The 20,977-nt window shown below is 54.5% G+C and overlaps 4 protein-coding genes across 9 annotated transcripts; 3 read left to right on the top strand and 1 right to left on the bottom strand.

The window, feature by feature from the left end:
• Nucleotides 1-144: 144 nt before the first annotated feature.
• RXRB (retinoid X receptor beta) lies at nt 145-7,269 on the bottom strand. 4 transcript variants are annotated; one of them, XM_012461718.3, is made up of 10 exons: nt 6,765-7,254; nt 5,697-5,944; nt 4,845-5,001; nt 4,299-4,478; nt 2,967-3,139; nt 2,429-2,558; nt 2,092-2,224; nt 1,885-1,988; nt 1,467-1,572; nt 145-1,352 (listed from the first exon to the last, which is right to left on the bottom strand). In XM_012461718.3, exons 1-10 carry the CDS (start codon nt 6,997-6,999, stop codon nt 1,205-1,207), a joined length of 1,614 nt encoding a protein of 537 aa, XP_012317141.1. In that variant the 5' UTR covers nt 7,000-7,254; the 3' UTR covers nt 145-1,204. The 4 variants fall into 4 exon arrangements, with proteins under 4 accessions (XP_012317141.1, XP_012317142.1, XP_012317139.1 ...); XM_012461719.3 differs by having other exon boundaries at nt 1,885-1,976; nt 6,765-7,253; XM_012461716.3 differs by lacking the exons at nt 145-1,352; nt 1,467-1,572 and having other exon boundaries at nt 1,579-1,988; nt 6,765-7,269.
• A 71-nt stretch (nt 7,270-7,340) lies between these two features.
• On the top strand, nt 7,341-10,964 carry SLC39A7 (solute carrier family 39 member 7). Of its 3 annotated transcripts, none has more exons than XM_012461723.2 (8): nt 7,341-7,461; nt 7,764-8,178; nt 8,267-8,435; nt 8,595-8,693; nt 8,782-8,946; nt 9,078-9,218; nt 9,428-9,624; nt 10,058-10,964. In XM_012461723.2, exons 2-8 carry the CDS (start codon nt 7,768-7,770, stop codon nt 10,328-10,330), a joined length of 1,455 nt encoding a protein of 484 aa, XP_012317146.1. In that variant the 5' UTR covers nt 7,341-7,461; nt 7,764-7,767; the 3' UTR covers nt 10,331-10,964. The 3 variants fall into 3 exon arrangements, with proteins under 3 accessions (XP_012317146.1, XP_012317147.1, XP_064217267.1); XM_012461724.2 differs by having other exon boundaries at nt 7,343-7,461; nt 8,595-8,648; XM_064361197.1 differs by lacking the exon at nt 7,341-7,461 and having other exon boundaries at nt 7,770-7,910; nt 8,283-8,435; nt 8,595-8,648.
• Nucleotides 10,965-11,196: 232 nt separating this feature from the next.
• HSD17B8 (hydroxysteroid 17-beta dehydrogenase 8) lies at nt 11,197-13,349 on the top strand. Its single transcript, XM_012461715.2, has 9 exons — nt 11,197-11,248; nt 11,435-11,652; nt 11,754-11,870; nt 11,980-12,072; nt 12,173-12,258; nt 12,361-12,445; nt 12,652-12,694; nt 12,892-12,966; nt 13,156-13,349. Exons 1-9 carry the CDS (start codon nt 11,197-11,199, stop codon nt 13,170-13,172), a joined length of 786 nt encoding a protein of 261 aa, XP_012317138.2. The 3' UTR covers nt 13,173-13,349.
• A 1,659-nt stretch (nt 13,350-15,008) lies between these two features.
• RING1 (ring finger protein 1) lies at nt 15,009-19,242 on the top strand. Its single transcript, XM_021665625.2, has 7 exons — nt 15,009-15,153; nt 15,279-15,413; nt 16,153-16,313; nt 16,441-16,656; nt 17,690-18,079; nt 18,261-18,534; nt 18,825-19,242. Exons 2-7 carry the CDS (start codon nt 15,336-15,338, stop codon nt 18,924-18,926), a joined length of 1,221 nt encoding a protein of 406 aa, XP_021521300.1. The 5' UTR covers nt 15,009-15,153; nt 15,279-15,335; the 3' UTR covers nt 18,927-19,242.
• The last annotated feature ends 1,735 nt before the right edge of the window (nt 19,243-20,977 follow it).

Below are 20,977 nucleotides of genomic sequence, written 5' to 3'. Positions count from 1 at the left end.
TCGCCTTGTGTCCCCCACCCTGCGCCCGCCTCTCGGGCCCCAGGGAACCTCGGCGGCGGCGTCCAGGGATCGCGTCCGGAGCTCCCAACCGGATACCCCCCCAAGCCCTACACGGCGCTGCCCATCCTTATACAGTCACCTCAGTCCAGAAAACAGCGATTTTAATTTGAAAGCGATTTTATGTATGAGAGGGGGAAGGAACCCCAAAGAGAAGAGACGCAGGGCAAAAATCATGCAGCCCCAGCACCCCACCTCTGCGGGCTGGCCACCCCCACCCCAATTCTCAGGCCAGGATCCCCTGTCCCCAGCCTACGCTATGTGCCCATGGCTTGAGAACGGTGAAGGGAAGGCCTCCGGGACTACACTCACGAAACCGTCCCCTGTGGGGGCCCTGTCCTCACAGCCCAGGCCCCTTCCCCAAGTCAGACAGGAAGAGATGGGGAGGGGGGAAAGCTGGGAAGGCTAGTGCTTGAGAGCCCTGCCTTTCCCAAACACCCAGCTCCACCACTGGCATTTCTTAGTCAACCTGGGAAAGTACAGTACTTCTTTGAGTCTAACTGCAAGTCTCTATCCTCAGAGGAAGTTAAAAATAGCAGATCGGTTCCTACATCTCCACCAGCCCCTTCACCACCACCACCTTTTTTATATTTCAGTCTGACTGAAGGAGGTGAAGTATAAAAAGAGACTCTGGACAGTCACAGGGGCCCCTCCCTCTCCCAGAGAGGCCCCCATCTGCCAGGCTGGAGAAAAGGAAGGCCTCTCAGGGCCCTACGCTTATGTTCATCAGTTTGGGGGGCCTGCCCCCCAATATCCATCTCTTGGGGAGTTCCCCATTTCTATTCTTCAGATGGGAAGAAAAATGAGGCAAGATGAGAAGGAAGCAAGGTCCCAAGGGCAGGGCCAGTGCTTTGTGCTGGGGGAAGGACAGAGAGTGAGAAATCACCCCAAATCATGGGAGACCCCGACAAATTCAGAGACTCAAGGCCACTGAAGGGAGACAACCAGTCCTCACAGGGATCTGGGGTCCCTTCCAACTTGGGATATCAAGCAGATCCCTTGGAGGGCTTATGTTCTTGGTTCTGCCCTGTACTTCTCACCCCATCAAGCTTCTGGGAACATGGCCCCCCTACTCTGCCCCAGGGCTTGGAGTCCCTCTTGGACGTTTGCTCCTCCAGTGTGAGAAGCACCATGTCTGGGTCTGAGCTCAAGCCAGTTGATGGGGAGCCTCAAGCATCTCCATAAGAAAAGTGTCGATGGGGGTGTCACCAATGAGCTTGAAGAAAAACAGATGCTCTAGACACTTAAGGCCGATGGACCGGAGGGCAGGAAGACGTAGCAGCAGCTTGGCAAACCTGGGGTGGAGGTGGGAGAAGGGGAGTGAGAGCTGGAAGCACACGGGCTCTGAACACATCCTCGTGGCACTCCCCACCCACGAGGGAGCCTCAGTCCCCCCAGCCCCATCTCACCGTCCCTGCTGTTCAGGGTACTTCTGTTTGCAGTAGGTCTCCAGTGATGCATACACTTTCTCCCGCAGGACCTCCACCTCGCTAGGGTTGGAGAGGCCCTTGGCATCTAGGATGGCACGGAAGAGAGGAGGAAGAGAAATGAACACAAATCAAATCAGTACAGCTGTGTAGATGTGAGCCACAGGATGCCCCTTTTGGTCCGCACTTGCTTGCCCTTTACCAGAGGCCTGGCAAGGGAAGCAGGGCCTACTGGGTTTGTGGGACGGATCCGTGGATGTGGGTTTTTCCTTGGCCAGTTGGGAGATTTCCAGGTTGAGGGTCTTACTGAGGGGGATAGCTGGGTAACTTAGGAGTCTCGGAGAAGAGGAGGCTCCAAGGTTGCCTTGGCCTTGAGAAACAAAGGTAATCCTCCTCTTACCTGGATTAAACAGAATGATTGCCCTCAGGCAGCCAAGCTCTGTCTTGTCCATCCTCATGTCACGCATTTTGGACACTAGCTCTGTCAGCACCCTGGAGAGGGACCTGCAGGTCACTCAAAGGTCACAGCTCAGCCAGCCTTGGACACGGACCAGCCTATAGCCCCACCCCCTTTATCTACATGCCAGCCTAGCCGAGGGCCACTGACCGATCAAAGATGGCTCCTACTCCTGCTGAATGGGCTGAGTTGCGGTGCACATGAAGACCTGTGGCAAGGAGGATGCCATCTCGAACATCAATGGATCGGTGGGAGAAGGAGGCAATGAGGAGTTCGTTCCAGCCTAGGTGGGGCAGCAAGGGTCAGGAGCCAGAAATCAGGCCAAGGGATTCAAAGCACATCAGTGGAAGAGAAGGAGAAAAGAGATGGCGAGGTCAGCAAGTTTGGCTCCCTTAGTAGGCAAGGTAAGGCCACTGGGGTCACTACAGGTCGGGAAGTCAAAGAGGGGTCAAATGTCAAGAGGTCAAAGGGATCCAAGGTCACTGACCTGCCCGCAGCAATATGACCTGATCATCCAGAGGCAAGGAGGAAAAGTGTGGGATCCTCTTCGCCCACTCAACAAGTGTGAATAGCTGTTTGTCAGCTGCCTGGCAGATGTTAGTCACGGGGTCATTTGGCTGCAGGGGACGGGGGTAAGAGTTATGGAGGATTTTGAGATATGCTGGGAGCCCCCTTGTAAGAGGCTTTTGACACCCCCTCCTTACATACAGTCTTCCTGTGAGCCCCATCCAAACCAATCCCTGTAAGTCAGGCTTCTCTTCTGGTATTTATGTAAGCAATTATTTACTTGGGAAGTGCCTGTGGTTCTGCCAGTGGGATTTTGGGGATTAGAGACAGAAGGAGCTATCACATCCACCTCAAATATTTGAAAGACCTTGTTTGGCAGCACTTCTAGTCCCAAGCAGTGTTAGGAAGGTTATGAGGGGAAAGGATGGGAAGGGGTATAGAACAGGGATATAGAACAGACCTAGACTGCCTCCCCCTACCCCCATCACGAAGGAGAGTAAATTGATCCCAACACTCACACTGCTGCCGCTACCCCCGGTTCCCCCAGGACCCTCAACGCCCTGGTCACTCTTCTGCTCCACAGCAAGCTCTGCCTCCAGGATCCTGTCCACAGGCATCTCCTCAGGGGCTCCCCCAGCCCCCTCCCCATCCCCATCCTTGTCCTTTCCCCGCTGACGCTCCTCCTGTACTGCTGCAGGTGGAAGAGGGAGAGAAAAAACGGAGAGTCAGCAGCCAGCCATTAAAGGTTTCCACAAATATCCTTAGGGGCTCATCAGGATCTCATGGCCCTTGGGAAAAATTTATGGAAATTGGGGAAGTCACTAGGAAGGGTGGACTAGGGGCAGCCCTGAAGCAAGGGTTATAAAAGGGCAGATAAGTCAGTCAGGAAGGGTGAGGAGGGTAAAAGAATCAGGGAGGAATTTAAATGGAGAGCCTACTACATGGTTAAAAAAATATGCCAAGATTCAATCTGAAAAAGATGGTTTTAAAAAAATTTTTAATAAAAAACATGCAAAGAAACATGCTAAGCATATTTTAACATTCACTCTATTATCGTAATTATGCTGGAAGCATTTATTCTCATTTTTAAAGATGAAGAACTTGGAATTCAAAAAGGTTAAATAAATAGCTCGCTTAAATTCATATAATCATGTCAGGTCATACAATTGAATCTAAGTGTGTCTGAATGCAAATCTGTGCTCTCCTGACTCCGCAAACAGGCAGTGAAAGGAGCACTAGCCTAGGTCTTCACAGATGTGAGTTCTGATCCCAGACCTGCCTGCCACTCCTTTGTTGCATGACCTTGGGAAAGCCAGGCCTCAGGCTCATCTTCTCTAAAGTGGGGTTTTGACCAAGATACGTTCTCAAGTGTCTGTCTCAGACTTCTACAAATCGGACTTAAGAAGATAAGATGGAGACACAGAAGAAGGAAGGGAAACCCTGAGGTCTTCAGTAAAGTCTGTAGCTTAAGAGTGTCGAGTCCCAGGAGTTAGAGGAAAGATCACAGATAACAGGAGACAGAGACCAGAGAGGGTCCATGGAATCAGAGAGGAGGAACTACGCAGGTTAGAAAAAGGGAGACAGAAAGTCCATCATGGGTAAGGAAAAGTTATCCTAAGACCAGTCTAGGGAGGGGTCATAGGTATAGGCCACAGAGCCCTAACCACTAAGAAGGAAACTCAAGGGCCAGAGCAGGGTAACAGGGAGAAAATCTTAGAAGGGAGAGAGAAATCAAATATCGCCCTCTAGAGGATAGAGAACAGTCTAGCCTTCCAGAGAGGTAGAGTTTTGAGCGGGGTAGGGGAGAAGGGGCATGTGGTCTAAGAAGCCTGGGCAGGGCAGGTCCTTACCCTCCCTCTTCATGCCAGTGGCCAGGCACTTCTGATAGCGGCAGTACTGACAGCGGTTCCGCTGGCGCTTGTCTACTGTGCAGTCTTTGTTGTCCCGGCAAGAGTACGTAAGGTCCTTGCGGATGGTGCGTTTGAAGAAGCCCTTGCAACCCTCACAGCTGTAAACCCCGTAGTGTTTGCCTACAGGGAAAGGGGAAGAGCAATAAGATTGCGTGGAGACACCTTCACCATTTAGTCTCTTCCCAATCTCCCCCTAGCAAAACTTAAAGTCCTCTCTACGTTGGCCAAATACAGAGATAGGGTACCAGGAGGTGAGTGATGATCCAGTCCCAGTCTCCTCACTGTTCAGAAACCCTACATTTGCGCTCCCTTTTCCCTCTGACCTTCTCCCCAATCGCATCCCACATCTCATCTTCAGCTTCTTTACTCTTATCAGGCCTCCCCCAGGTCACTTGCTCTGACCAAACCCCATAAGCCCTGGGAATCCCACAGGTGATGATACATGGCCCAGACGCTCCCTCTCTGTTCATCCTCTGAGCCCCATACCTGAGCTTCTGTCCCCGCAGATTGCACATAGCCGTTTGCCAGCCCCCGGGCCACCTGGAGGGGGTGGACAGTGCAGGCCCCGGACCCCTAAGACTGGTGGCTTCACATCTTCAGGGGGGCCAGACCCACCCCCAGGGAGCGACACTGTTGAGTTAATCTGGGATGAGGGAAATAGGGAAGTCACAGGAAGACTCATTGGGAAGGAGAATCTCACAGAAGTGATAGAAATCATTCCCTACTACTAAGCAAGGTCCTGCAATGCACATTCCAGAGGGCATCATTTACACTGCAGTCTATGTGAGGGGCCAACCCTGGAGCACAGCCCCAAAGAGAATAAACAGACCCCCCTGAAACTGTGCTGTTGCACAGTGACCCTGAAGGGCAGGTGTCTTGGGAAAGCAGATGGGACCAAACGGGCAGAAAATCACTGACAGATGAAAAGGACATCAAGAATATCAGAATTAGCTGGGCATGGTGGTAGGCACCTGGAATCCCAGCTACTCAGGAGGCTGAGGCAGGAGAATCACTTGAACCCAGGAGGCAGAGGTTGCAGTGAGCAGAGATTGAGCCACTGCACTCCAGCCTGGGCAACAGAGCAAGACTCCATCTCAAAAAAAAAAAAAAAAAAAAACACAAAAACCAACGAATAAGATTTCTTTTAGTGGAGGAAGCATGCATTGAAAGTTCAGTCACCTCAGGAAAGGCAAGGGGTCTCACAAAGACCACAGGCCTGCCAAGATTAGAGGATTAGAAGGACAATGAGCCATGGGGAAGTTCACACAAGGATTTGAGGTTACAAGGAAAACAAGGAAATGAAAGTGGCCAGGCAGTAAGTCGGTCACAACCTCTCACCTGGGGGCTGCTGACAGGCCCGGAGAATCCTGGGGGAGCTGGAGGGGGCAGACCAGGGGACCCCATGGAAGAACTGATGACTGGAAAGGGAGAGCCCAGTGGGGGTGGTGGCATCGGGGGTGGGGGTGGGGCCCCAGAGCCTCCAAGGGCTGGGGCTGTTGAAGGGGGTAGGGGTGGCCCAGGAGGAGAAGGGGGAGGGACTCCCTGGGGAAGGGGATTTGGGGAGGAGCTGTCTGGGCTTCGGGAGTCTGAGAGAGGGGTATGTATAGGCACACAGACACACAGAGACAGGAGAGACAAAAAAAGAAAATGAGTCTTCAAACATCCCAGTAGAGACTTTAATTCTCTAATACCCCACCGTGCCTGGACCCAGCCCACTCCATCCATCCCTAAGTCCAGAGACACCCTGCTGTCAAAAAACAGTGTAACTCCAGCTGGTCCGATGGTAGTGGGTTATCAGAACTTATTAACATTAGCGTCACCAAAATTGATATACAACCCCCCACTGCTATATTTGACTGGCTAAAAAAACAAAAAAACAGCGTACTACTCATTGTGGTGAAAGGAGGGAGTTGACAAGGAGAGGAAGATAGCTCAGTTGAGAAAAATTTTCCAAGCAATCCATTTGATGAATACCAGGTCATCCCCAAGCCACACCTGTCTCGTGGGTGGGGCAGCACGTGGGGTAGACCATCCAGCCCCTCTATTCCCAGCGTAAAGCTGGGTAGCCGGGGCGTACAGGGGAAAGAGGTGGGAGAGACCCCTCCTATGACGCAGAATTTGCCTTCAAACGTCCAAAGTCCTAAAGCTTAAGAGGAATCGTGCCCTTCCCACGCCCGCGACCTACAGCGCCCAAGGCCTCAAGCGGTCAAGGCTAGGAGAGCGGAAGCTCCCCTTCCCCGCCCCGCCCTGGGGGGAGGAGGGCGCTAAGGCCCTCGGGAGGGAAGGGACGCGTGTTTACAAACAAGGGGGCGGGAGCGCCAGGAAAAGAGCACTGGGGAGGGTGTGGGGGAGGGGTTGCAGATAACGCGGTCACTGGCTCGCCTGCCCTTCCGCTGGGACACTCACCCCGCCCGCTGTCGCCCATCCCGTCCCGTCCGGCCTCCCCCGGCTCCGGTTCCGGGGTTTGTTGTTCTCCGCCTGCCACCGCTGCCGCCGCCGCCGCTGCGGGATCCAGCCAGGGCCGTCGCCGCCGCCACCGGGACGCGACCCCACAATGCATTTCTTTTCGCACCCCCACCGGCCCACACTGCCCTGCGGCATGCCGCTGAGGGAGGAAGGGCGGGCGAGCGGCCCAAGACATGATTCCTGGCTGAGAGTTGGGATATCGAAGAGGTGCCAGGGATTACCAAGAGTTGATCGGAGGATTAGCTGAGCACGAGGAAGCCCCTGAGAAAAAGACTCTGGCCTGGACTGGGTCGAATTAAGCTCGTCGTTCTGCTCTGTACCAAAATGACAGCGCCAATGTGGCCGCCATCTTTGTACAGACGGGAAGTCTCGGAGCGAGTTCCCGCCCCCTTGTCTAGTTGGAAACCGAGGAGGCGGTCTCCTCCAGCCTGTTAGCCCGCCTCGCCCACCCTCCCCTCAAATAACCTCCCCGCTCGCGCATGCGCGTCAGGGCAGGGCAGCTTCATCGCTACAGGAGTGCCGCCATATTGGTAAAGGCATTAGGGCGAAGGTGGAACGGAACTTCCTGTTCTCGCGGGAGCTAAAGGCGGGACTGCCACGTCCGAGCAAACCCGGAGAGGAGAGGATCCCGGAGCCGGTGAGAATCCTCTGTTTTTCCATTCTATCCTTTCCAGGCCATTCCCTCACCTAATGAGCCATAGAGACGAGGGCCCAGAGAGTCCGTAAAGTGGCTGGTCAGACTAGTGTCCCAGAACCCTACATCCGGGAGGGGGTTCGGCATAAAGAGAACTAGTCTTGGGAACTATGTAAGTGGGAACTTAAGGGAATGGGAGAGCGGCCCATAGAGGTGGACAGAGGGCGCGATTGGAGTAAAGCGGACCCTGTCTAGGTATAGAGTTGAGAGTCAAGTGGAGTCACTGTCTCTGTCCCTCTGGTCAGCGTGATGGCCAAAGGTCTGGGGGCCCCCCGCTGGGTGGCCGTGGGACTGCTGACCTGGGCAGCCTTGGGGCTTCCGGTGGCTGGACACGGGGGTTATGACGACCTGCATGACGATCTGCAAGAGGACTTCCATGGCCACAGCCACAGGCATTCACATGAAGATTTCCACCATGGACACAGCCATGCCCACGGCCATGGCCACACTCACGAGAGCATCTGGCACGGACATACCCACGGTAACGACCATGGACATTCACATGAGGATTTACACCATGGCCATAGCCATGGCCACTCCCATGAGAGCCTCTACCATAGAGGACATGGACATGACCATGAGCATAGCCATGGAGGCTATGGGGAGTCTGGGGCTCCAGGCATCAAGCAGGACCTGGATGCTGTCACTCTCTGGGCTTATGTGAGTCTCCAGGGGATGGGAGAGAGAGGGGCTGGTTCTGGATTGCTGGGAAACTCCACAGTACTTGACCCTGATTCTCCCTCACCAGGCACTGGGGGCCACAGTGCTGATCTCAGCAGCTCCATTTTTTGTCCTCTTCCTTATCCCTGTGGAGTCAAACTCTCCCCGGCATCGCTCTCTACTTCAGATCTTGCTCAGTTTTGCTTCCGGTGGGCTCCTGGGAGATGCCTTCCTGCACCTCATTCCTCATGCTCTTGGTAAGTAACCTCTGACTTCTACCTCAAATCTAACCTATTTTGTTCTTTGGGGAAAAAAGGGTTCTTTGTCCTTTCTGATTCCTGACCTTCCAGTATTCCCCCAAATACACATCGTTTGGGTCAGATATTCCCTCATTTGGTTTCCCCCGCTTCTTCCAGAACCTCATTCTCACCACACTCTGGAGCAACCTGGACATGGACACTCCCACAGTGGTGAGGAAGAGACAGATGGGGACAGGAGTTGGGGTGCTGGGGAAGGTCCGTCTCTCCTATTCCTCACCTCTTGCACTTAAGGAGAAGTCTGGAATGCACATCTCCCTTAATGTCTCAATGCCTCTATTCCCAGGCCAGGGCCCCATTCTGTCTGTGGGACTGTGGGTTCTCAGTGGAATTGTTGCCTTTCTGGTCGTGGAGAAATTTGTGAGACATGTGAAAGGAGGACATGGACACAGTCATGGACATGGACATGCTCATATTCACACACGTGGAAGTCATGGACATGGAAGACAGGGTGAGCCCAGGAACAACTTTCCAAAAGCTGACTTGCCTGCCTCAGAATCTCCTCATCTTATGGCCCTCAGGAGGGAGAGGACATATTGGAAGATCTGTTCTCTACTCTCACCAACTCCTTTCTTCCCTCAGAGCGTTCTACCAAGGAGAAGCAGAGCTCAGAGGAAGAAGAAAAGGAAACAGGAGGTGTCCAGAAGAGGCGAGGAGGGAGCACAGTACCCAAAGATGGGCCAGTGAGACCTCAGAAGCCTGAAGAAGAAAAAAGAGGCTTAGGTAAGGGCCAGAGTTGGTGATAGATTTGGGTAAGGGACATCATCATGAATCACATGGAATATGTGCTGTGAGTAATGGCAGGTGTCTGGGAAACACTAAGGGACTGGGTGTGAAGTGGTCTCTGAGGGGAGATGTGAGGATAGCTGACCAAGACTGGAACAAGTGGTGATGGAGGCTTCTGATCATTTTCTCTTCTTGTCCTGTACAAGACCTGCGTGTGTCAGGTTACCTGAATCTGGCTGCTGACTTGGCACACAACTTCACTGATGGTCTGGCCATTGGGGCTTCCTTTCGAGGGGGTCGGGGACTAGGGATCCTGACCACAATGACTGTCCTGCTACATGAAGTGCCCCATGAGGTTGGAGACTTTGCCATTTTGGTCCAGTCTGGCTGCAGCAAAAAGCAGGTTGGTGATGTCTGCCGAACACCGCTGCCTCAAACCCTTTGTTTCTGCTCACTCACCCTAAACCCAAAAACAGCCTCTTATTAGTTCCAAACAATTCATGCTATCATTGACAAGTCTCCTAGAAATGAGTGGGAAGAAGTTCTGGTTTCTTTGTCCTTTAGCTCAGTATTTCTTAAACTATGGTCTATAAACAATCTGAATGGTTTAGTGAAGTCTTACACACACACACCTACTCAATCAGAAAGTCTGTGGAAAGGATCTCTGATCTCTAAGATTTTTTTCAGAAATTGTCTATTCTAGACCCTCCCCCTTTTTACTTTGATGTTTAGTTTCCAAATCATGTCCCTTATACCTGTATCCCACCAGCCACTTCTAAACCCACTGATAATCTTTAGCTGTTGGTGAGTGTCTCTCTCTCTTTTCTGCCCATCAGGCAATGCGTCTGCAACTACTGACAGCAGTAGGGGCACTGGCAGGCACTGCCTGTGCCCTTCTCGCCGAAGGAGGAACAGTGGGCAGTGAAGTTGCAGGTGGTGCAGGTCCTGGCTGGGTCCTGCCATTTACTGCAGGTGGCTTTATCTACGTGGCAACAGTGTCTGTGTTGCCAGAGCTGCTGAGGGAGGCATCACCATTGCAGTCATTTCTGGAGGTGCTGGGGCTGCTGGGGGGAGTTGTCATGATGGTACTGATTGCCCACCTCGAGTGAGGGGTGGAATAAACTACCCCTTCCCCAAACCTCTACCCCTCACTCCAGGTCAGGGGTGTGTGGAGGTTGGGGGCCCTGGCCAGGGACATCTACCAAAGGAAGGAACTGTAGCCTGAGAAAATGGTTACTTTGGCATTAGGGCCTTCAAGGGCTGGCAGTCTTACAGAGGTGGTAGAGGTGAGAATGAGAGGCCAGAGGGAACATAGTGTTGGGCACTGTCTGACCATGTTGTTGCGTTTGGAGGTCTAAATGGGGCCATGAAGAAGGCTGGAAGGGAGAGGGGATGATGGCAGCCTACTTGGTGTCCCCTACCCCACCTGTTCTCAGAGAACCAAGTTGCTACACAGAAAGTTCTGCAAAGTCCACTTCCCTTTCTCCCACCAGTTGGTGGAGGCTTCAGGGAAGACCAAGAGTCCTGGACAGAGAGGATAACAGGAGTAGTCGGGGATAAACATAAACATCAATCGTGTGTCCTGATTTGGGAGTGATTTGGGGGATGGGGGGTGGGAGATGGTTAGTTGGTAATCTCACGGCCTGATTTTTTTTTGTTTCTATTCCTTTTATATCACTGTGTTTGAATAGAGGGGGAGGAGGGGTGGTGACCGGAAATAAAGTCCTCAGATCTTCCGCCCCACATGGAGTCTTTGTCTTTTTGGGGGGAATGGGGCCCCTTGTCTTCCCCACACCGTCGGCCCCCAAACAGCAGTGTCTGGCCACGCCCCCACGGTGGGAGGTCGGCCAGCGCTGGTGGCCGCAGATGGCCTAAGGCTGGCGGGGCTTCGATTGGCCCCGGCTTTGCGTTCGCCACGCCCCCTCTGCACTAGGATTGGCTTAGTGCTAGGGTTCCCACCCACCCACAGTCCACCATGGCGTCTCAGCTCCAGCACCGGCTCCGCTCTGCACTGGCCTTGGTCACAGGTTGAGGGGGTGCTCTCCCAGGACGGTTTGGGGTGTTGGAGTGATGTCAGGGGCGCGCCCTTGGAGTCCGCGGCCGCTGTAACCTCTGGCCCCTTATCCACATTTTACTAACTTTTTGCCCTGTGACCTCTGATCCCTGCCCTCTCTTCCCCCTGCCCGGTCCCCGCGTGTTCTGTCCTACCTCAGGTGCGGGGAGCGGCATCGGCCGGGCGGTCAGTGTGCGCCTGGCCGGAGAGGGAGCCATCGTAGCCGCCTGCGACCTGGACGGGGCAGCGGCACAGGAGACAGTGCGACTGCTGGGCCGGCCAGGGAGCAAGGAGGGGCTGCCCCAAGGGAACCACGTTGCCTTCCAGGCTGACGTGTCTGAGGCCAGTGCCGCCAGACGCCTGCTGGAACAAGTGCAGGTGAACGCCAGGCCGCCTTCTCCCTTTAAAGCTCTAATATTGCCTCCACTGCCCCGGCTCTTTATGAGGGTTTTTTGATGCATAACCTCCCCCTCCCATAGGCCTGCTTTTCTCGCCCACCATCTGTCGTTGTGTCCTGTGCGGGCATCACCCGGGATCAGTTTCTGCTGCACATGTCTGAGGATGACTGGGACAAAGTCATAGCTGTCAATCTCAAGGTGGTGATCTCTGAACCTGCAACTTTTGGCCCCCTTAGTCTGGGGGGCGAGTCGGAGGAGGGCTGTCATCCCAGCTGATCTTTTCTCCCTTGTTACCCTTTCCCACCAGGGCACCTTCCTAGTCACTCAGGCTGCAGGCCAAGCCCTAGTGTCCAGTGGTTGCCGTGGTTCCATCATCAACATCAGTAGCATCATAGGAAAGGTCAGGTTGAGTTGGACGAGGTCAGCCAGCCAAGAGGCATAGAAAGGAGAACCCCTCCTTGAGACTGCTGACTCATTCCACATCTCTGACTCATCTATAGGTGGGGAACATGGGACAGACAAACTATGCAGCATCGAAGGCTGGAGTGATTGGACTGACCCAGACTGCAGCCCGAGAGCTTGGACGGTTGGTCAGATGCTTGAGGGTGCTGGAGAGCACCTGAGGGGTCTGAGGGAGGGACCAGCATTCAGTCCTCTCCAGAATCAGCAGCCACTCTCCATCCCACAGACATGGGATCCGCTGTAACTCTGTCCTCCCAGGGTTGATTGCAACACCCATGACACAGAAAGTGCCACAGAAAGTGTTGAACAAGGTAGGAGGCTGTGGGTGGAGGGCAGAATCATTCAGAGACTCAATCTGGGCTTCACAGAGAGAAAGAAAATACTGGGCACAGTTCCTGGCAAACATTAAGTATTCAATAAATATATGAAGAATGAAGACAAAAAAGGGTCACAGACTTAGTCTTCAAAAAAAATCTATAAAAGCTGCTTTCACCTGCATATGAATATTTCCTTACAGATTACTGGAATGATCCCAATGGGACACTTAGGGGACCCTGAGGGTGAGCACCGAATGGAGAGGAGTCCCTGGGAAGGGGGCCTGAATGAAGAGATCCCAAGGTTTTGGGATTTTTTAGGGGACTGGTGGTTGGTGTCTGTGATGGGGTTTGTGGGGAGAGGGGTCTTTGGTGGGAGATTTTGGCTATTTTGGGTCTGTGGGAGTGAGCAGGATTCTGCCCTCTCCCCACCATTCTCATAGATGTGGCAGATGTGGTCGCATTCTTGGCATCTGAAGATAGTGGATACATCACAGGGGCCTCAGTGGAAGTCACTGGTATGAGGCCAACGTGGGGAGGGAGAGGGCAGAGAAGTGGAACCCAGACTATATGAGAAAGCAAGTAAGGGGAGTCTGGAACCACTGGAAAGGGCAGAGGTTCCCAAGGGCAGGGACAGAAGTGGGCACCCCCCCAGCCCATTCGTCTCTCCACCCATGCATCTGTCCAAATGTTTCTGCCCCTCCCAGGAGGTCTTTTCATGTAACTGCCTCAAGGACCCTGGACTCTGCTCACGCCCCCACCACTCTGCCCGGCCTCCTGCTGATGAGGACTCTAAGTTCCCAGGCTACAAAAGGGGTGGCAATGTATGGCTCAGGAATGCTGAATATGGGAAGCAGGGGTGATTGTGACCCTAATAAATTTCAAATCCTCTTCCCTGCCACCTCCGGTTCTTCTTGTGTCCAAGCCCTCAGACCCTTCCCCACCTCCCCCTCCTTTCCCTTTCCCGAAGGATTGTTCCCTTTCACTGCCTGGTCTCCCAGGGCAACCCCCGCCGCCGGGTGTGAGAGGAAAGAGTGTATGTCACTGTGTATGCGTGACACTCTGGGTCTTTTTGGAGGGAGGGGTTTCTGAGTCACCCCCTTCCACTGGTTCTGCAGCACCAGTTCCCTCCCCGAAACTCCCTGGGTCCTATGGTCCACAAGGGTAATTTGTTCATGGCCCCATCCTGGTGTCCAGTCTGGCCTTGGAAGTGGGTCTTGGAACAGGTGGCCCTCCCCCACCCCTCTCCTTTCTCTGAGTCCCCCCTTCCCTTTCTCTCCACCTTACAATAGCTGCAGCCGGCCTGGGGTCGGATGGGGGGGATTAGGGGAGGGGGCCAGGATTAGGGGAATGAACCAGCCGATGAAAGGGGCTGGAGAGAACAGGAGGGAGGGGGCTGGGAAGAGGAGGAGGAAGGGGAGGGGGTCTGCGCTAATCGACTCTGGCGCCCACATAAGGACTGGCCACGGACTGAAGGAGAAGACAGGGAAGTAGGGGGCAACTGGGGTGGGGGGCGAGGGCACCCACTGCTGACTTGTCCCAGAGACAGGCCACCCCCTGGCAGCCGCAGCCCAAGTCCGGGAGCCTCAGCACTGGCGGGGACAGGACGCCCATCACGGTCTCTTCCCCCAACCCCCGCCCCGTATCCCTCTCATTCCCTGCCCTCATTGGGGATCGCACTGCCCCTTCCTCTTCTCTTTCCTCTGCATCCCCTTCGTTTACTCTAGAGTCCTGGAAGAGGCTTCTGCCCACTTCCCACTCGAGACATTCTGCCCCTGTGTACCCCACCCACACGCGCACACCCCCTCCCCAATGGAGGCCCCATCTTGTGTGTATCCCTGCTTCCGCGTGGTGTCTCCATTCCCCGGTTCCTCCGGTGCGCCTCTCTCCCTCCCCCGCCCCGGGCCGCGGCTCCTGATTGTCCAAACGCAATTCTCGAGTCTATGGCTCCGGCCGAGAGTTGAGTCTGGACGTCCCGAGCCGCCGCCCCCAAACCTCGAGGGGGAGAGCGGGTCGGAGGGTCTAGGGAGAACCAAAGCGGAGGGTGGAGCGAGTCCCCTGGGTGGTAAGGGGAATCCCGAGCACTTCGGGACCTAGTTGCGTTCTCAGGACTAGAGGACTAAAGGGGCGGAGGATCTTTTGCAGCCTTTTTCCCGGGATCCTGGAATGGGGGTTACGGAGAAGTGAGGGGGGTTGATGCCCAGAGCCGCCAGGGTACGCAGAGTCGGGGAGGTAGCCCTTTTCACGAGCCCTCGGTCCCCTCCAGGGGTCCCAAAGATTCCAGGCCCCGCCCCCCGGAGCGGAGGCCCAGTGGGGGCCTCTGGAAGGGAACCAAGGCTAAGATTGTTGACCGCGAGACGGTGCTGGGCCGGGGGCGGAGACCGTGGTCCCCACGTGGCGCACAACTCCCGGGACGCAGGATCCTCACGCGGGGTGAGCCCGTCGCGTGGGCGGGGGAACTTTGGCGTCCACGTCCCGTCCCACCCGCGCCGCGAATGGCGGGTGACGTCTCCGCCGGCGGGGGGGGTGCGGGTGGAGTGGAGGAGCAGGCGGAAGTGACGTAGGGCCCCAGCGCCCGGGCCATGGCGGCTGCGGTGGCGGGAGCTGCTGTCTGAGCAGCGGCTGCGGACTGAGCGAACTTGGCCCAGGAGCCCGGGCCTAGGGAGAGGCGCGGCGGCGGCGGGAGCGAGAACGCCTGGAGCCGGGTGAGGGGCAGCGCCGGCGCCGGGGCGGGGGCGGGGGCGGGGGCGGAGAGGGGCGCTTCTGGAGGGGCGGGGTCTGCGCGAGGGGCGGCCCCCCTAACGCCCTCCTCCCCTTCCCCCGACCCCAGCCGTCCTCTCCTCGTCCTCGGCTGTGCAGCCCTGGTGGGGGTCTGTGCTCGGTCACCATGACGACGCCGGCGAATGCCCAGAATGCCAGCAAAACGTGGGAACTGAGTCTGTATGAACTGCACCGGACCCCGCAGGTGACAGGCATTCTCCCTTTCAGGCTTACCCCCTCCCGCAAACCCCTCCATCCACAGACCCCATCACACACAGCTTGTTTTCCGTAATTCGCTCCATTCTGCCCTGTATGGCCCTACCTTTGAATCACCTTACTCTTTTCAAAGCACTTTCGCATTTATCTCATTTAATCCTCAAAACAGCCCTGCCAGAGAGGTGGAGCAAGTATTATTATCTTCATTTGAAAGATCACAAACAAAAATTACCTTCCCTGTTCCTCATTCAGTGTCATAAGTCAGTGCATATAAGACTCACTTTGGGAGTTTTATTAAAAGCAGAGCTTCATGCCCCCCAGCATTCTGATTCAGTAGTGGATTGGGTTCTCAGAATCTGAATTTTTAACAGGCATTCTATGGGGTTCTGATACAGGTAACACCAGGACTTTAAAAAATTTTGTTGAATAGTCTTGCCCAACCACAGATCTGTGCCATCTTCACTCCTAGGCCACTTAACCCACATCAGATCCTCCTATTCCAAAGCTCCTACTCTTAGTTAATGGACACTAAAGTCTGTCTTTTCTCCATTCTCTCCAAGTCATCAGTCCTTCTCTTTCTCAGAGTTTTGTCTCCTGTAGAGACCAACGTGGGTATCCAGATTCTGCCCTCTCACTGTATTTCTCAAAACTCTTATTTTATGGGCTGTTGTTTCTAAAACCCCTTTCCCCCTAACCCACACCACCTTTCTACTCACTGATACCTCCAGGAAGCCATAATGGATGGCACAGAGATTGCTGTTTCCCCTCGGTCACTGCATTCGGAACTCATGTGCCCCATCTGCCTGGACATGCTGAAGAATACGATGACCACCAAGGAGTGCCTCCACAGATTCTGCTCTGACTGCATTGTTACAGCTCTGCGGAGCGGGTAATAGGAAAGACATGTTTGAGATGAGATGAAGGGGTACAAAGTTAGGGCCTCTCACTGGTCTTGGTTCAGCCTAGGCTTCAGTTCCCTTGACTGACCAATCAGGGCTTCCCTTCTCCTACCCCAGGAACAAGGAGTGTCCTACCTGCAGAAAGAAGCTGGTATCCAAGCGATCCCTACGGCCAGACCCCAACTTCGATGCCCTGATCTCTAAGATCTATCCCAGCCGGGAGGAATACGAGGCCCATCAAGACCGAGTGCTCATCCGCCTGAGCCGCCTGCACAACCAGCAGGCATTGAGCTCCAGCATTGAGGAGGGGCTGCGCATGCAGGCCATGCACAGGTGTGAGGGTCGGGAGAGAAACAGGACTGCTGGGATTGGTCCGTGGGTCAGACTCCTGATACTATCTTTGTTGCCTGCTAGCTTCTAAGCTTCAGCATCCTAAGAGCTGACCACAGACTGATCATTAGGGCTGGAAATCATGGGTGTAAATTGCAGTTTCTTAGTAAGCAACTGGTACTGCTATTCTTAAAGAAAAATATAGGACTGGGCACAGTGGCTCACATCCATAGTCCCAGCACTTTGGGAGGTGAGGGTGGGAGGATTGCTTGAGTCCAGGAGTTTGACACCAGATTGAGTAACATAGGGAAACCTCATCTCTACAAAAAGTTAAAAATTCAGCTGGGTGTGGTGGCACATGCCTGTAGTCCTAGCTACTTGGGAGGCTGAGGTAAGAGGATCGCTTGAGCCTAGGAAGTTGAGGCTGCAGTGAGCCATGATCATACCACTGCACTCCAGCCTGGAAAGAACAAGGCCCTGTCTCAAAAAAAAAAAAACAAGGAAAATTATAGTTTACCCCTTGACTTTCTAGAAGTTAGAACAATAAACAATAGAGCGATTTTGAGAATCAGCTTTGGATTCATACTGCTAGAAGTTAAATCACCTCCTAGGCTAACATCTCTCAGTCTTTCATGTGTATCCAAATTACCTGTAGGTCTTCTTAGGATGCAAACTCTGATTCAGTAGGTCTAGAGTTGGGTCTGAGAGTCTGCATTTCACAAGCTCCCAGGGGATGTCTGTGCTGCTACCACACTTTGAGAGGTGACAGCCTAAGATCACTAACCAGTTACTTAACCTCTCTAAGCCTCAATTTCATCAGCCATAAAATAGAGATAATATAATTACCTGCATCACAGGATTCATTGTATTAGGTGGGGGAATTGGTGCAAAACACTTAGCAGAGTGCTTAGCACATAGTGTTTAGTAAATATTAGGTATCATCATTAGTATTTTCCCTATGTCTTAATTCTCTAAAGTTTAAAGTCTAAGCCCTTTATCCTGGATGTTTTTTAACCTTAACCACTTGCTTCTACAGGGCCCAGCGTGTGAGGCGGCCAATACCTGGGTCAGATCAGACCACAACGATGAGTGGGGGGGAAGGAGAACCTGGGGAGGGAGAAGGAGATGGAGAAGATGTGAGCTCAGACTCCGCCCCTGACTCTGCCCCAGGCCCTGCTCCCAAGCGACCCCGTGGAGGGGGTGCAGGGGGGAGCAGTGTAGGGACAGGGGGAGGTGGCACTGGTGGGGTGGGTGGGGGTGCCGGTTCAGAAGACTCTGGTGACCGGGCAGGGACTCTAGGCGGGGGAACCCTGGGCCCCCCAAGCCCTCCTGGGGCCCCCAGCCCCCCTGAGCCAGGTGGAGAAATTGAGCTCGTGTTCCGGCCCCACCCGCTGCTCGTGGAGAAGGGAGAATACTGCCAGACAAGGTGAGGAGCCCTGTCTTTCCCCAATCACTGAGAAACCAAAGATCACATAAATTTCCATCAGAAGTGGGCTTTGCCCAAACCCAAAATACCACCCCAACCCAGAAGCCATTTTGGAAAGCCTCTACCTCCAGTCCCCATCTGAGGCGTCCTGGCCCTAAGCCTGTCCTCCCTCCCACTCCAGGTATGTGAAGACAACTGGGAATGCTACAGTGGACCATCTCTCCAAGTACTTGGCCCTGCGCATTGCCCTCGAGCGGAGGCAGCAGCAGGAAGCAGGGGAGCCTGGAGGGCCTGGAGGGGGTGCCTCTGATACCGGAGGACCTGATGGGGGTGGTGGCGAGGGTGGGGGTGCCGGAGGAGGTGACGGTCCTGAGGAACCTGCTTTGCCCAGCCTGGAGGGCGTCAGTGAAAAGCAGTACACCATCTACATTGCACCTGGAGGCGGGGCGTTCACGGTGAGAGCTTCTAAGGGCAGTGATAGAAGAGGGGAGAGGAGGGAGGGTGGTCTGGGCCACACAGAACCATGAGCTGGTCTGACTCAGCAGCACTCTTCTCTACATCCTCCATCTCTTTCTCTGTCCTTTCTCCTTTCCCATCGTCCATGTCCTTTCTTGCCCCATCCTTTTTATTATTCCTTTTTTCTTTCCTCCTCCCTTGGTCACCTTTTGCCTCATTCATTTCCTTTTCCATCTTCTTCAACTTTCTTCTCTCTTTTCCCCCTCTCTCCCTTTTACTCCCTCCTCAGACGTTGAATGGTTCGCTGACCCTGGAGCTGGTGAATGAGAAGTTCTGGAAGGTGTCCCGGCCACTGGAGCTGTGCTATGCTCCCACCAAGGATCCAAAGTGACCCACAAGGGGACAGCCAGAGGAAGGGGACCATGGGGTATCCCTGTGTCCTAGCCCATCACCCCAGCTTCTTTGTCCCCCAGTACCCCCAGCCCAGCCAGCCAGCAAGAGGACACAAAGGAGGACATGTGGCTTTTATACAAAGTATCTATATGAGATTCTTCTATATTGTACAGAGTGGGGCAAAACACGCCCCCATCTGCTGCCTTTTCTATTGCCTGCAACATCCCATCTATATAAGGTGTTGAAGAAGGTGAAGAACCCTCCCCTTCACACCATCCTACCAACAACAAATGTGCTTTTTTTCCTCTTTGAAACCTGCAGTTCTGTGTGTCTGTTTATCAGGGGTGTACAAGAAAAAGGAAAATAGACTGGGGAGGGAGGCCTAGAAATCATGTAGAGTCAGCCTTGGAAATGGGGAGAAAAATGTCAGGTTATTTGTGATGTGTCGTCAGAAACTCCAAATTAGCAAATATGTATGGAAATAGGAACCATCTATGAAACTGAAAGGAGAAAGAACAGAGAGATGTGAAGTCAGACCCCAAACTTTCTCCCTAGTGAGTCGCCCAGGCTGAAATCCAGAGTTTCAGCACCAAAGGGAAACCAGGAAAGTGGCTCAAAAGAGAAAGGAATGTTTGTAGATGCGGGAAGGACTGGGATGTTTGGAAGTCACTGCGAGCAGCTAGTTTCCATAGCTGGGAAGAGAGAGGGAGGTGGGGAGGGCTGCGGAGAAGCTCAGTGTTCGACATCCCGGTTCCCAGTCCGCCTCCCAAAAAAGGGCAGGCTGGGCTGCAGACTAGGAGTGAGTGCACAGCCTTTGCCCGCCGGGAGGCGGGGCTGAGCGGAGGGAAGGGCGCCCGGAAACTGTAGTTCTGTGTTGGTCCAGGCAGCGGCTGAAAGTATAGGAGTGGGGGCATCGAGGAAAGCCGCGGCTGCCCTCCCGGCTTCGAGTTCCGCGAGCGTAGCTGGGCACTAAGCCTGAGGCTAGGGGAACGGGGGCGCACGCCTGCGCTCCGGGTCCAGGGCTGTGCCAGGATTCGGGAAGACGAATCGCTTCTCCAGAACCGACGGGGGGGGTTCCTTCCACCGCCCCCCAGCTTCTCTGCCTCTTACTTCCTGTTTCCTCTGCTCATGGTACCCCCAGCCCCTCCGGCCTCAAATTCCTCCCCCTCGCTCAGTTCTCTGTCTCGCTGGCAGAGGAGCCGGCCGTGCAGGTGAAGCCCGCTTGGCCCTCCCAGTTCCGCGGACCAGACGGCCCGCCCGCCGATCCGATGGTTTCCTTCTCCACCCTTGCGATTTCTCCTTTGTTCGCCTCCTCCCCGGTGCCTCAATCCCACAGACGAAGGTGGGGGGTCCTCCAGCCCCGGCAAGTACTGCGGACCAATGGGGCTGACTGGCCCCTGGCCTGCAGAAGCAGACAACACCCACTTCTACCCTCGTAGGAGCTCCTTTCCACACCCACTTCCCTGGAACCCGTGATCCTGACTCCCGTCCTCCCCGACCCCAGCATCCAGGAGGTGTGGGTATACAGGAAAGTTGTAGTGGGAGGCAGGTGGGTGGTGTTTCTGGAGTTTCAGGGTAGAGAAGCAGGTGGGAGGAGTCGGGTGAGATACCGAGGTGGAAGCCGAAAGCATGGAGTTAACCTGACTTCTCTTCTGGCTCCAGGGGCTGCCGGGATCGTTTGTCCTCACCCTCCTTGTCCTCCCCAGCCTTAACCTACTGTCAGCCTCTTCTGTCTCTGCTGCCCGCCCCGCTTTCACTCTGGAACAGCCTGTCCCTTCCAGCGTCCCCAGTCCTCACCTTCGCCCCACCAGCCCCACTTCTCTCTTTATCACATTTCCCCCTTTCGTGCTTCTCTCCCCGCCTCTGCTGCGAGTGCTCTCTCGCCCCTCTTCCCCCATGAGTGAACCTCAGAGACACGGCTGTTTTGTTGTTGTTTTGAGACGGAATTTTGCTTTTGTTGCCCAGGCCGGAGTGCAATGGTACCATCTCGGCTCACCACAACCTCCGCCTCCCAGATTCAAGCAAGTCTCCTGTCTCAGCCTCCCGAGT

The sequence above is a fragment of the Aotus nancymaae genome, unplaced genomic scaffold, assembly GCF_030222135.1.
Source record: "Aotus nancymaae isolate 86718 unplaced genomic scaffold, 86718_ANA_hifiasm-v0.15.2.pri h1tg000040l, whole genome shotgun sequence".
NCBI classification, from domain to species: Eukaryota; Metazoa; Chordata; class Mammalia; order Primates; family Aotidae; genus Aotus; species Aotus nancymaae.
Note: the sequence above shows the minus strand (reverse complement) of the source record. Positions and strands in the feature narration are given on the sequence as shown.

Bases quoted from the DNA above. Each gene is read 5' to 3' on its own strand.
- RXRB (XM_012461716.3), bottom strand. From the start codon at position 6,999: ATGTCTTGGGCCGCTCGCCCGCCCTTCCTCCCTCAGCGGCATGCCGCA. The intron at 5,002-5,696 runs GTGAGAGGTTGT...CCCTCATCCCAG, and splicing joins GGCCTGTCAGCAGCCCCCAG to ATTAACTCAACAGTGTCGCT. The intron at 2,225-2,428 runs GTCAGTGACCTT...TGCCCCACCTAG, and splicing joins GGTCATATTGCTGCGGGCAG to GCTGGAACGAACTCCTCATT.
- SLC39A7 (XM_012461723.2), top strand. From the start codon at position 7,768: ATGGCCAAAGGTCTGGGGGCCCCCCGCTGGGTGGCCGTGGGACTGCTG. The intron at 8,179-8,266 runs GTGAGTCTCCAG...CTCCCTCACCAG, and splicing joins CTGTCACTCTCTGGGCTTAT to GCACTGGGGGCCACAGTGCT. The intron at 8,947-9,077 runs GTGAGCCCAGGA...TTCTTCCCTCAG, and splicing joins TCATGGACATGGAAGACAGG to AGCGTTCTACCAAGGAGAAG.
- HSD17B8 (XM_012461715.2), top strand. From the start codon at position 11,197: ATGGCGTCTCAGCTCCAGCACCGGCTCCGCTCTGCACTGGCCTTGGTC. The intron at 12,073-12,172 runs GTCAGGTTGAGT...ACTCATCTATAG, and splicing joins TCAGTAGCATCATAGGAAAG to GTGGGGAACATGGGACAGAC. The intron at 12,259-12,360 runs GTTGGTCAGATG...TCCATCCCACAG, and splicing joins GCAGCCCGAGAGCTTGGACG to ACATGGGATCCGCTGTAACT.
- RING1 (XM_021665625.2), top strand. From the start codon at position 15,336: ATGACGACGCCGGCGAATGCCCAGAATGCCAGCAAAACGTGGGAACTG. The intron at 18,080-18,260 runs GTGAGGAGCCCT...CTCCCACTCCAG, and splicing joins GGAGAATACTGCCAGACAAG to GTATGTGAAGACAACTGGGA. The intron at 18,535-18,824 runs GTGAGAGCTTCT...CTCCCTCCTCAG, and splicing joins CTGGAGGCGGGGCGTTCACG to ACGTTGAATGGTTCGCTGAC.